This window comes from Portunus trituberculatus, chromosome 6, assembly GCF_017591435.1.
Source record: "Portunus trituberculatus isolate SZX2019 chromosome 6, ASM1759143v1, whole genome shotgun sequence".
NCBI lineage: Eukaryota > Metazoa > Arthropoda > Malacostraca > Decapoda > Portunidae > Portunus > Portunus trituberculatus.
Genome location: NC_059260.1, coordinates 1,949,961 through 1,962,304, shown reverse-complemented (window position 1 = coordinate 1,962,304; position 12,344 = coordinate 1,949,961). Strand labels below are relative to the sequence as shown.

The following is a 12,344-nucleotide window of genomic DNA, read 5'->3' as shown; positions in this document are numbered from 1 at the left end:
TAACCATTTTTTTTACTTCCCAAACCACAAAAGCTAATAATAACCACTGAAATAAACACTACACCTTTACAATTTCCCACACTTGAAAGTCCAAAAAATAAACTTTTTTTTAAACCTCTCCAAAAGCTAAAGGAACGACTTAAAACACTACACCTTCACAATTCCCCAAAGCTAAAAGGTCAACTTAAATGACACTAATGCTTTTCTTAACTTCCAGAGAACCAGCATGCAAGTGGGCCTTTTTTTTTAATATTGTTACCCTAAGCTGGCCCTCTCTCCTACATATATATATAAATAAAAAAAATAAATAAATAAAAAATCCCCAGAGCTAAAAGGATGACTTAAATGACACTACAACTCAACAATTTTCCATTCCCAACAATAACAAACCCTTCTTTTTCCAACCTCTTCAAGCACAGAAGCTATAGGAACCACTCAAAAAGCACTACACTTTTCCGTATCTCTATCCGTTAAGTGCAACAAAGCTAACAGTGACAATAAACCCATTTTTTTAATCTCTTTAAACACACAAGCTAAACGAACCACTAAAAAACCACTACACCATTACAATTCCCCATCCCTTAAGTGCAAAAAGCTAGCAGTGACAATCAACCCTCTAAGTCCCAATAAACCCATTTTTTCACCCTTTCAAGCACAGAAGCTAAAAATAACCACTTAAACACTACATCTTTACAAATCTCTATCCTTGAAAGTGCAACAAAGCTAACAGTGAAACAAACCCTATTTTTTCAGTGCCAAACCCTTTTTTTTTCACCCTTTTCAAGCACAGGAGCTAAAGGAACCACTTAAATGATGCTTCAAGGCACAGTGCGAGCGAGCGAGCCAATCAGCTGCATGCGAGGGTCGTTGTAATGCTCCCCTTAACACAGGCAAGGCTAGATACTGGTTACTGCTTACTGGGACGTGCTTGACCTCTGACCTTCACCCTTACCATCAGTGGCCGGGGAGGCGTCGGGGGAGGCTGGGGTCACTGTGGGCGGGGCAGGAGCTGGCTGGGGCTGTGTCTGGGGCTGAGTCAAAGGCTGGGACTGGGGTTTTGATTTTTCAGGTTGGGGTGTGGGAGTAGTGGTGGTAGTGGTGGTGGTGGTTGGTGGTGGTGGGTGGGGTGGTGGTGGGTTCGGTAGTAGTAGGGGTGTCAGAGGGGGGTGTCTGGTTTGCCTCACCAATCTCCTTCGGTCCGCCATCGCCGTCGTCGCGTTTCTGCACCGTCTTCAGGATCTAAGGGGGGTAAGGGGGTTAGTTTGCAAAATGTTAAGTTATTTTGTCATTATCTTTGCTTTAAACTTGCTTGAATTGCCTTTCTTCTAATATACACTAATTTCATTGCTCTTCTTTTTTCTTATTCTTATCATCTTTCTTATTCTCTCTTGCCTGCCTATCATCAATTTCCTGTTATTTTTTCTCACCTCCTCCTCTTTCTCCTTTCTTATTCTCTCTTAACATCAATTTCCTCTTCATATTTCTCTCCTCCCTTTTTTTCTCCTTTCTTATTCTCTATTGCCTTCCTAACATCAATTTCTTGTTTTTTTTTCTCACCTCCTCCTTTCTCTTTTCTTATTCTTTCTTACTTTCCTACCATCAATTTCTTCATTTTTCTCTCCTCCTTTCTTTCTCCTCTTCTTAATTTGTCTTGCTTTCTCAGTTTCTCCTCACACCACCTTCCTTTCTTTTTCTTATTCCTCCTCACTCACATTGTAACTTTCTACACATCACACCTCCCTTTCTTTCTCTTTTTATTCTTCCTCTCTTCCAATTACCACCCACATTACTATCTTCCCTGTCTTTCCCTTCTAATTCTTCCCTGCTTTGTATTCACCCACACCCACCCACACACACACACCAGTACACACCCTGAGGGAAAGGTTCATCTTGAGTGAAGCGAGGCCCCCTGAGGCACCACTGAGGGAGTACTCCTCGTTCATGATCTCCAGGTTGCGTTCCTTCAGCAACACCTTCAGATCCAGCTCAATCTTGCCCTGTACTGTGGTGGTCTTGTTATCCACCACCTGTTGGAATAGAGAGACTTACTGTGTGGAGGGATTGTGGCAGGAATGTGTGTGTGAAAGAAAGAAAGAAAGAAAGAAAGAAAGAAAGAAAGAAAGAAAGAAAGAGAAAGAAAGAAAGAAAGAAAGAAAGAAAGAAAGAAAGAAAGAAAGAAAGAAAGAAAGAAAGAAAGAAAGAAAGAAAGAAAGAAAGAAAGAAAGAAAGAAAGAATGTGTGTGTGTGTGTGTGTGTGTGTGTGTGTGTGTGTGTGTGTGTGTGTGTGTGTGTGTGTGTGTGTGTGTGTGTGTGTGTGTGTAGAGGGATGCAGTGAAGTGTGCCAGATATATGTTTAGAGATGGGCAAAGAAAAGGAGGGAAAAACAGAGATTCCAATCTGGCATCTCAGTGGGCCTTTTTCTTCAAAGAGAAAAAAGAAAAGAAAAAAATGTAAAGAAAAATGGAAAATAAAGAAAAGAAAAGTGACAAACAATAACTCAAAGAAAAAAAAAAAAAATAAGAAAAATAAAAGACAAGAGGAAAGTAGAGAAAAAAGAGAAACCAAATAAAATAAAGCAGAGAGAGAGAGAGAGAGAGAGAGAGAGAGAGAGAGAGAGAGAGAGAGAGAGAGAGAGAGAGAGAGAGAGAGAGAGAGAGAGAGAGAGAGAGAGAGAGAGAGAGAGTGCCTTACCTCGACCTTGAGTTCCTGAGTGCGAGGGTTGCGTACCAGGAAGGTGAAGCCCTCCTCAAACACTGGGTCGTTGGTGCGCTGCTTCACCACCGTCTCCATCTGGCTGTTGCCCACGTGGAGACGCACAAAGGGATCCGGGATGTTCTGGAGGGGCGGGCGGGAGGGTGGGGGGTCAGTGGAGGGAATGGTGCGAGTTTGTTTGGGTTGGTTTTTGGTTTTTGGGGTTTGGGTTAAATATTGATTGACACACTGGTTGGTTGATTGACTGATTGATTGGCTGATTGACTGACTGGTTGACTGAATGGCTGGCTGGCTGGCTACTGAATGCTGGCTGGCTGGCTATTGACTGACTGACTGACTAACTGACTGACTGGTTAATGATTTTGGTTTACAATGTTTTTTTGGTTTGTGTTAAAGACTGACTGACTGACTGACTGACTAATGGATACAAAAACCAATTAATTCATAAGCTATTTGTATCAAGAAAATATTACCTAAAGGACTTCACATACCCTTCCTTTTCATATCTCAAAGTACTTTCTGAATCTATCCATTAATTTTCCTTTTATATTCCAGCATTTGTAAATTACTTCAAATCACACAACCTCACAGACTCACCCATAATTACTGTGATCACACATTATTAATACAAGTGTACTATATTTCCCTAAATAGAATACAGGTAGTCCTTCATTTATACAGTAGATGCGTTTCAGAAGGGACCGTATAAAGTAAAAATTGTATAAAGTAAAAATTGTATAAAGTGAAAATTGTATAAAGTAATAATTGTATAAAAGTAAGGAATGAATACCAAACTCTCTAGATATTTTTTTTTAGTGTGTATAACTTTTAACTTTTTTTAAACCGTATAAATTTGAGGAATTTGTACAATGTGATGAATAACCCCTATTTTTGGACACCGTATAACTCCAAATTCGTATGAAGCAAATTTGTATAAATCGAGGACTACCTGTAACCAATATGAGTCAAACTTACTTTCCCTACACCCCAAACATGTCACCTTCACCATTCATTATTACCAACTCACCATTACACCATTACACTCACATACACACTTCTTATCTCTCAAAAACATACAGATTAATTCTTTAACCCCTTCAGTACTGGGTTGCATTTTTTATCACGAGTTTTGTGTATGAGTAGATGGTTTTATTGACACTAGCAAGGGTCTATGGAGGTCTGAAGATTAGTGGCCACAGTCTTCACTATTTTAACCCCTTTGGTACAGGGACACTTTTTTACCTTCAGATTTGTGTACCATTAGACCATTTTATTGACATTAGCAAGGGTCTATGGAGGTCTGAAGATTAGTGGCCACAGTCTTCACTATTCTAATCCCCATATGACTTTCTGAAGCTGTATAAAATCACCAGAAAAGTCGCCAGAATAAATATAGAAACAAGTCACAGTACCGAAGGGATTTAGAGTACCATACAACAATTTGACCCAATCTATGCATACTTCCCACCTCTCATATTAACCCAAACCTGAACCAATATTAATACACACCATTCAACACCCAGGATAAGTGCCCACACCAACCAACAGTGCATCAACCCACACAGGGACACCCCCAGCACCTCCCACTGGGGTGCTGACGGGCTGGGACGGGCTGAGAGGGCTTGGGAGGGGTTTTAAAGTGCTAGGAAGGACTGGGAGAGACTGAGAAGGACTGGGAGAGGCCAAGAAGGATGAGGAAGGACTGGGAAGTGACTGGGAAGGGGCTGGAATGGAAGTGACTGGGAAGTGACTGGGAAGGGGCTGGAATGGAAGTGACTGGGAGGAGCTGGGAAGAGCTGGAAGAGGCTGGGAACAACTGGGAACAACTGAGAAAGGCTGGGAGGGACTGAGTGGCTGGTCCTGGCAAGCCTTTGTTTTAGGACATCTCAACAAGTGAACAGTATAAAAGGGAATGTTAAAAAGGGAAGGATAGTTTAAAAATTGTCTTATGGATTAATTTGTATACTGTACCTCTTGGTTTTTGCATTTTGTGTTCTATTTATGTTTGCAATTAATGTGTTTATGGGTCACAGTGGCTACATTGGACCAATCTTCATAAACACTCAATATTCAAGACAGTAATATTATACAGTAAAGATTAAGTATATTTTTGTTTGGGTCAGCTTTCATTAAACAGTAAGACATAAACACAGTAGAGAATTGATAGTCTGTAAAGGAACACTGTGCAGATTAGTACAGATCAGGTGGTGCCAGCAAGTAAGCTTAGAAACTTTATGTCCTGGTTATCAAGGAGGACAGCAGAAATAAGGTTAGTATTCTCAACACTTCTGTGCTTCACCTCCATTATTTCAAAAGGCTTTATCTAAATTTCCACAAAGTATTTAGTGTGTTTTTATTTTTCTAGAGGCAGAGTGACAAGATTTCTACACTATTAACTGGAGACACACTTGAAAACTCTGCTAATTATTTCTGTGACCTTAGAAAATAGTCATGGTGAGAGAGCAGAGCATTTTTAAGGAAGTTTTATGGTTCTAGAGGCAGAGTGACAAGATTTCTACATTATTAACTGGAGAAACGCTCTTGAAAACCCCGCTAGTCATTTCTGTGGCCTTAGAAAAAAGTTGAGGTGAAAGAACAAAGCGTTTCAGAATACCGACCTCAGTAGTAAACATACACACTTCATGCTAGCACCCAACACTCACACCCAGGTCAGAGGAGGGTATAACGTGACCTAACATGCACGACACCAGGCAAAACAGGTCAGGTCAGCGGAAAATAAAGAAGACGAGATAAAACATGACCACGTCCCTCTTAGAATGGAAATAAAGGAATGGGAAAAAAAAAGAAAAGGGACAAGCTAGATTGTAAGAAGATTGAAAAAAAGATATTTGGTAACTGAAAAAAGATTAAGGTTAGACGAAGCACATTAGGTTGAATAAAACTTGGAAAAGAAGACAAAAGTGAAAGACAAAGATTGAAAAAAAGACTTGCTACATTAAAGAAAGGTTGAAAGAAACTTGTTAGATGTAATGAAGGTTGGAAGAGACATCAGGATACAGAAAGATTGAAAAAGACATGAGAAGCTTGAAAAAGGTATATTGAGGAAGACAGTGAAAAAGAATGATGAAAAAAATTATAACATGAGAAAAGTTGAAAAGAACTTACATGTAATGAAATTTGGAAGACACACATCAGGTTATAGAAAGATTGAAAAAGACATGGGAAGCTTGAAAAGGCATACTAAAAAGACATACAAAGTGAAAAAGAATGATGAAAGGACTTACTACATTAAAGAAAGGCTGAAAGAAACTTGTTAGATGTAACGAAGGTTAAAACACACATCAGGTTATAGAAAAATTGAAAAAGACATGGGAAACTTGAAAAAGGCAGATTGAAAAGACATACAGAGTGAAAAAGAATGATGAAAGAACTTACATTAAAGAAAGCTTGAAAGAAACCAGTTAGATGTAATGAAGGTTGGAAAAGACACATCAGATTATAGAAAGATTGAAAAAGACATGGGAAGCTTGAAAAAGGCACATTTAAAAGACATACACGGTGAAAAATAAGATTGAAAAGACTTGCTACGTAAAAGAAAGACTGAAAAGAACTTAGACGTAATGAAGGTTAACACACATCAGGTTATAGAAAGATTGAAAAGACTTGGGAAGGTTGAAAAAGGCATATTAAAAAGACATTGAAAAAGGCATATTAAAAAGACATACACGGTCAAAAAAGGCTGAAAAGACTTGCTAAATTAATGAAAGGCTGAAAGAACATAGATGTAACAAAGGTTGCAAAACACACTCCAGGTTATAGCAAGACTGAAGAAGACATGGGAAGGTTGAAAAAGGGTATTAAATTACAGAAAGGTTACAGAGTGTTTACAAATACGGAAATTAGAAAAAATAGCTCAGATTATGGAAATAGATTCAACATGCATATTCTCACAGTTTTCATGATTCAAGTGACGGAGAGCGAGAACTTGGCACCAGTTAGACAAAGAGCAAAAAATAGAACCCTTATGAGACAGTAAACCATTCAATACAAGACAGTGATAAAATGGGAAACAATTAAACGCACTCATGTCATATCAAAGAAAACGAAATGCATGCCTAAACATTCATGACAAACTGATGCATATAAAACAACCATGGAATCTGTAAAAATGTTTGATAAATTGATAAAGCCAGAATATGAAAAGAGTAAATATTATGCTGTGAAAGACATGACCAAAAAAGCAAGAAAGTTTAAAAATGCTGGAATCATGAGTACCTATCCAACAAGTCAAGCTCAAGGGAAAGAGCCACAAAAAAAGCAAGGTTTAGAAATGCTGGAATTGTAAATATCTATCCCATAACTCAAGCTTAAGGGAAACAGCCATAAAAAAAGCACGTTTAGTAATGCTGGGATCATGAGTATCTATCCCATAACTCAAGAAACAGCCACGGAAAATCAATGAAAACCAGGAAATTCAAGGCAGAGGCAGCAAAACCTTGGTATGTGCAGGACTTCACTGGTCAAGCAAGGTGAGGAGGAACAAGTCATCATGAAGGAAGAGGATAGACCAGCTTGAGTCACTGGAGTATATCAAGGTTTCACTGCAGATAAGAAACAAGTAGAGCAAAAAAGGGGAGTAAAAATTGAACTAGAGAGGAAAAAAAGAGTGAAAAAGCTAGCGAGTCAAAGGTGAAGTATAAAAGGAAAGTAGAGTAAGCAGGAAGAAAGGAGATAAAAATTAGGAAGATGGAAAAGAGTAAAAGAGCGAGTGTGAGTCAGAAAGATGAAGTATAGAATGGACAGAGTAAGGCAGAAAGAGGAGACAAAAAACTAGAGTGAAGCAAAGAGAAAGACTACAGAATGAACAAAAATAAGGCTACAGAGCGAACAAAAATATTAGCAACAGAATGAACAAAAAAAATAAAGTGTAAGTACAGGGTAAAGCAGAAAGAGGAGACAAAAAACTAGAGTGCAATGAAAAAGGCTACAGAATGAGAAGAAAAAAAAAAAAAAAGCTATAGAATGAACAAAAAATAAAAATAGAAAATAAATAAATAGATAAATAAAGTATAAGTACAGAGCAGGGTAGAAAGAGAATACAAACACTACAGAGTAAGTGAGAAGGCCCACACTGTATTAGCACCAACAAGTCATGACCGTGAGTGGTGCACTAAGGCCCCGATGGTCCGCGGCGCTGGCATCCCGGTGTTTACCTTGTGTGAGGGCTGCCCGCCGCCGCCACACAGACAGAGAGAGAGAGGCACGGGTGAGTGACAAGGGAAATACGTACTGTTGCCATTGTGTGTTTGAATGTCTGGCCGTGCGGTGGTGTGTGTGTGTGCAGCGTGTCGAGGTGGTGGTGGTGGTGGTGGCACGGACAAGGCGATGGAATTATAAGATGGTGTAATTATTTCAATGCAAACGTACATGGACTTGTTTGCAGATGGAGAGACTGAATGTTAGTTTGAGTTTTGTACAGGATGTGGTGGCAAGAAAAGGTTACATGATATAAATGCTGAAATACTAAAACATCTTCATTTTCAGTTAAGGAAGCTGTGCATTAGTTTCCAAGAATAGCTTTGTTGATCTCCTTTCAGATGAGAAGCAGGAATCTACAGTGTTTTTCTCAGGGATATTTTAGTCCATTGATTTTGAGATTTTCAGATAAAATAAATGAACTTCACAATCCATTCAAGATAAAATGACAAATAGGTACCATAAAAAAAAACATTACAGGTAAATATAAGTATAAAAAATTGTTAAAACTGTAAAAAAAATGTTAGAGATCAGATGACAGGCACCACAAAGTTTGAAAAAGACAAGACAAAAGACACCATGAAAAAAAATGACCGGTAAAATCCAAATGCAATACAAAATGACACTCAGGTACCATAAACAGATTCAAAGCAATTCTTCTCGATCAACCTTCATTTATCCTAAGCACCATGGCGAGTGCTACTAGTTTGAGGCTGCTGCTAGAGAGAGAGGGAGAGAAAGGGAAAGAGGGAAGCATGATCTCATTACAATACCTTACAAAACAGCCAAAGTATCAAAGGGAAGCAAGATTAATTTAACCAAGTGAGGGGTAGAATACAAGGGTTTAATGGGACAGCAGCAGGCAAGGCAGTGGAGGGAAGCCAGGACAGTTTGATAAAGTTAAGGAGTAAATAAGTGCCTGGAGTGACAGTGGCAGCAGGCAAGGTGTTCAAGCTTTTGTACTGAAGCAGACCAATTGGCTTACTGAGATATGGATTTGTCTCACTGTGGCAGATCAAATGAGGTGACAGATCGGAAAAAAATGTGTCTCGCTGAAGCAGATTACAGAGAATAATTGGGTGTCTCAGTGAAGCAGATCAATTCAGTGAGATTAGAAAATATAATTGGGTTGGTCTCACTGAAGCAGACCAATTCAGTGAGATTAGAGAATATGACAGTTTTTCTCAGTAAAGCAGATCAAACAGGTGAGATCAGAGGGAATAATTGGGTTTGTCTCACTGCAGTTGATCAAATAGGTGAGATGAGAGAAAAACTGAGGTGTGTGTCAATAAAGCAGACTTAAGTGACAGATAAGGGACAAAAAAAATGGCAGTCTCGCTGAAACAAATAAATTAAGTGACACTTCAGAGAGGATAAATGTCTCTATGGCTGAAAAAAAACATTTACATTAGATGACTGAAAAAAAAGTTTATAGTGTTCACTGTATGACAATGGAATACTAAAACTGTGATGCAGAAAGTACAAAGAAAAAAAAAAAAAAAAAGAATTAATATATGGAAGAAAAACAGGAGAAAGAGTCGAGTGTTTAAGAATTGTTCCTTACATTGAGTTTCTTGGCAGAGTCGACCCAAACGAGGAGCACAGCGCTGTGGAGAGGGTTCTTGGTGGTGGTCTGCAGGGCACGGATCTCCTCCAGTTGCTGCAGGAGGGAGGGAGGGGACTGTGAGGTGGTGCTGGTGGTGATGCTAGTGGCAATCAACCTCTAGCACCCCACATTACTCCCAGAAGGCCCCAAGTTAACTCCTCAGAGCCTCAAATCAACCCCAAGAGCCACAGATCACCCCCAGATCACACTTACACACCCCAATTCAAGTCCCAGAGACCTAAATCATCGCCAGAAGCCCCAAGTCAATCCCCAGACCCTCAAGTCATCTCCCAGACCCCAAAAGCAACACCCACAGCCCAAGTCAATTCCTACAACCCAAGTCAACCCTCTAAGCCCTCACATCAGCCCCTCAAAGACCCAACTCAACCCTAAGAAGCCCAAATCAACTCCTACAACCCCCAAGTCAACCATCAAGAAGCCCCAAGTCAACTCTCGAAGCCCCACGTCAACTTTCAAGGCCCACAAGTCAATCCGAGACCTGTGCCACCTCCCAAGTCAACTCTCAAAGCCCCTGATCATCTCCCAAGCCCCAAATCATCTCCAAAGCCCCCAGGTCAGCCCCCTACACCCAAAATCATCTCAGGGCCCCCTATATCCACTCACAGGCTCCAAGGATTCTGCCGCCTGGTCCAGCTCGAGCCAGGACGCCCTCACGTGAATCCTTCCAGACTTGGCATCGGAGAGGGGCACCCACTGTATAGGAGGAGAGGTGGGTTAGCACTATGTAGGATTTGTCTTATCAGTGAGTGATGAATGTTTGTATTTCTGGATGTTGTATGTTTTTTTTTATTCATTTTTATTTGTGTTGTGTTTATTTTTGTAGTGTTTACAAGATTTTTAGGTTTTTTTTTTTGTAGTGTTTAAAAAGTGTTTATTTTGGATGTTTTTTTTTTATTTTTGTATTGTTTATTCATTTTTGTAGCATTTGTTTTTATTTTTGTGGTGTTTTTATTTATTTCAGTAGTTTCTTCAATTTTCCTAGTGTTAATTATTTTTGTAGTATTGTAGAGGTGGGTTAGCATTTTTGTAGTGTTTGTCCTTTATTAATGGGTATTGTTTTTATTCCAGCTAATGTATGTTGTTTAGTCACTCGATGCAGTGTTTGTCTTGTTATTAATGGGTGTTGTATGTTTGTAATCCGGATATCATGCGTTTTTTTATTATTTTTATGGGTGTTGTCTTCAAATATATAATTTTTTGTATGAGATGGGTGTCTTGTATTGTAGGTGGATTTTATGTGGATATTAGTGGATATTACAACTAATCTCCATTGGTTTGATCTTAAAATATATAATAAATAGCTACATTAACTGAATCTGGAGCTTATTTTGGATTTTTTTTGATGAACGAGGGATAAATCTGGTGGGAATTAGTGTTATTGGAGATATTACAACTTTCAATTTTCATGGACACAGTCTTAAAACATATAATAACTGCATTAACTCTGAATCTCAAACATATCTCATACTTTTATGTAAGAAGGATAAATCTAAGGAAAACAATGCCCAATAAGATGCCAGTCCTCAAGCAGATCCGAGAGAGTTAGCCAAAAGAAAGGGATAAATGGGTCTTGAAATCTCTCTCTAATTAATTCAGGTTACAGGTAAATGGAAACACAGAAGCAGGCGGGGAGTTCCAGAGTGTACAAGGGAGAGGGAGGGAGAGTTAACGCATACTGTTTTGATAAATTTTCATGGGTGTTGTCTTAAAGTATATAACAAATGGACGCACACACTCACCATGTCAACTTCACCGCTCTGCCAGATGTCATGTACGTCGAGATTGGCTCTGGGGGCGTCAAAAGCCAGATTAGTGTGTGTGTGTGTGTGTGTGTGTGTGTGTGTGTGTGTGTGTGTGTGTGTGTGTGTGTGTGTGTGTGTGTGTGTTTGTCTTAACTATACCTATCATGCTCTAAGGTAAAATATTCCTTGCCTATGCGTTGTATGGACAGTCACAGCGATAAGTTCTTGATTAGAGTGTGAGGGGAAGACAGTGCTACCACCACCACAGACTCACCAATACTACTGCTGTAACTGTACAGAAAAAAAAAAAAAAAAAAAAAATCTATTTGAGTTTGACGTCTTGTATTTAAACTAATCCAAAAATTTACTGATACTGATAATTATTGTTTTTGAATTTTGAAGTTTAAAAATAAATTGCAGAAAGAGTTAAAAGTAATGCATTATATTCAGAAATTCCTCTCCTGAGTATGGATGGACGGACAGATGGACAGATGGACAGAGACGGAATGAAGAACAAGATGCAGAATGGAAAGTGAAGAGGCAAACATTAATGGCTAAAAATTAAAAGGATAAAAATGAATAAATGAATAAAATAAAAGTAAACAAATCATAAAATCTTTAAAATTAAAACCAAATTGATGAAAAATGAATAAATAAACAGAAAAAGAAAAAAAGGGAAAATGGATACTGAAAATTGAGATCAAAATTAAAACCATACAAATTTCAATCAAAATAAAGAAGAATTAATTATCTCTAGACCTTCCATTCACTAAAAAATGATACCGTTTCCTATACATGCATTATCATTATTATCATTACTATTATTGAAAATGCTCTCATGCCACATATTAACAAATGCTGGGAGTTCGGGGGAATTTAATGCAAAATGCCAATAATTCAAACATCAATGCTGAGAATTTTGTCACCTGAAATTAATCAATGGTGAGAATTCAAAGTTGCATCTATTTCTTGCATTCTAAAGACCTTTTTGTTACACTTATTAATATATTCAAACATTTTATTAGCAATCTATTTTATTTTCGCAT

General features: G+C 38.5%; 1 protein-coding gene and 1 long non-coding RNA gene across 2 annotated transcripts in view; one reads left to right on the top strand and one right to left on the bottom strand.

The window, feature by feature from the left end:
* LOC123518354 (extended synaptotagmin-1-like) overlaps window positions 1-12,344 on the bottom strand; it is a 55,369-nt gene that overhangs the window by 12,320 nt on the left and 30,705 nt on the right. The window contains 8 exon segments of the mRNA XM_045279136.1: window positions 953-1,094; window positions 1,096-1,239; window positions 1,872-2,027; window positions 2,692-2,835; window positions 7,887-7,898; window positions 9,494-9,589; window positions 10,160-10,249; window positions 11,296-11,344. Coding sequence (XP_045135071.1) covers window positions 953-1,094; window positions 1,096-1,239; window positions 1,872-2,027; window positions 2,692-2,835; window positions 7,887-7,898; window positions 9,494-9,589; window positions 10,160-10,249; window positions 11,296-11,344 — 833 coding nt within the window.
* Window positions 4,313-6,566, top strand: LOC123518364. The gene is made up of 2 exons (XR_006678769.1): window positions 4,313-4,458; window positions 4,496-6,566. It is a non-coding gene; the product is annotated as an uncharacterized LOC123518364 (long non-coding RNA).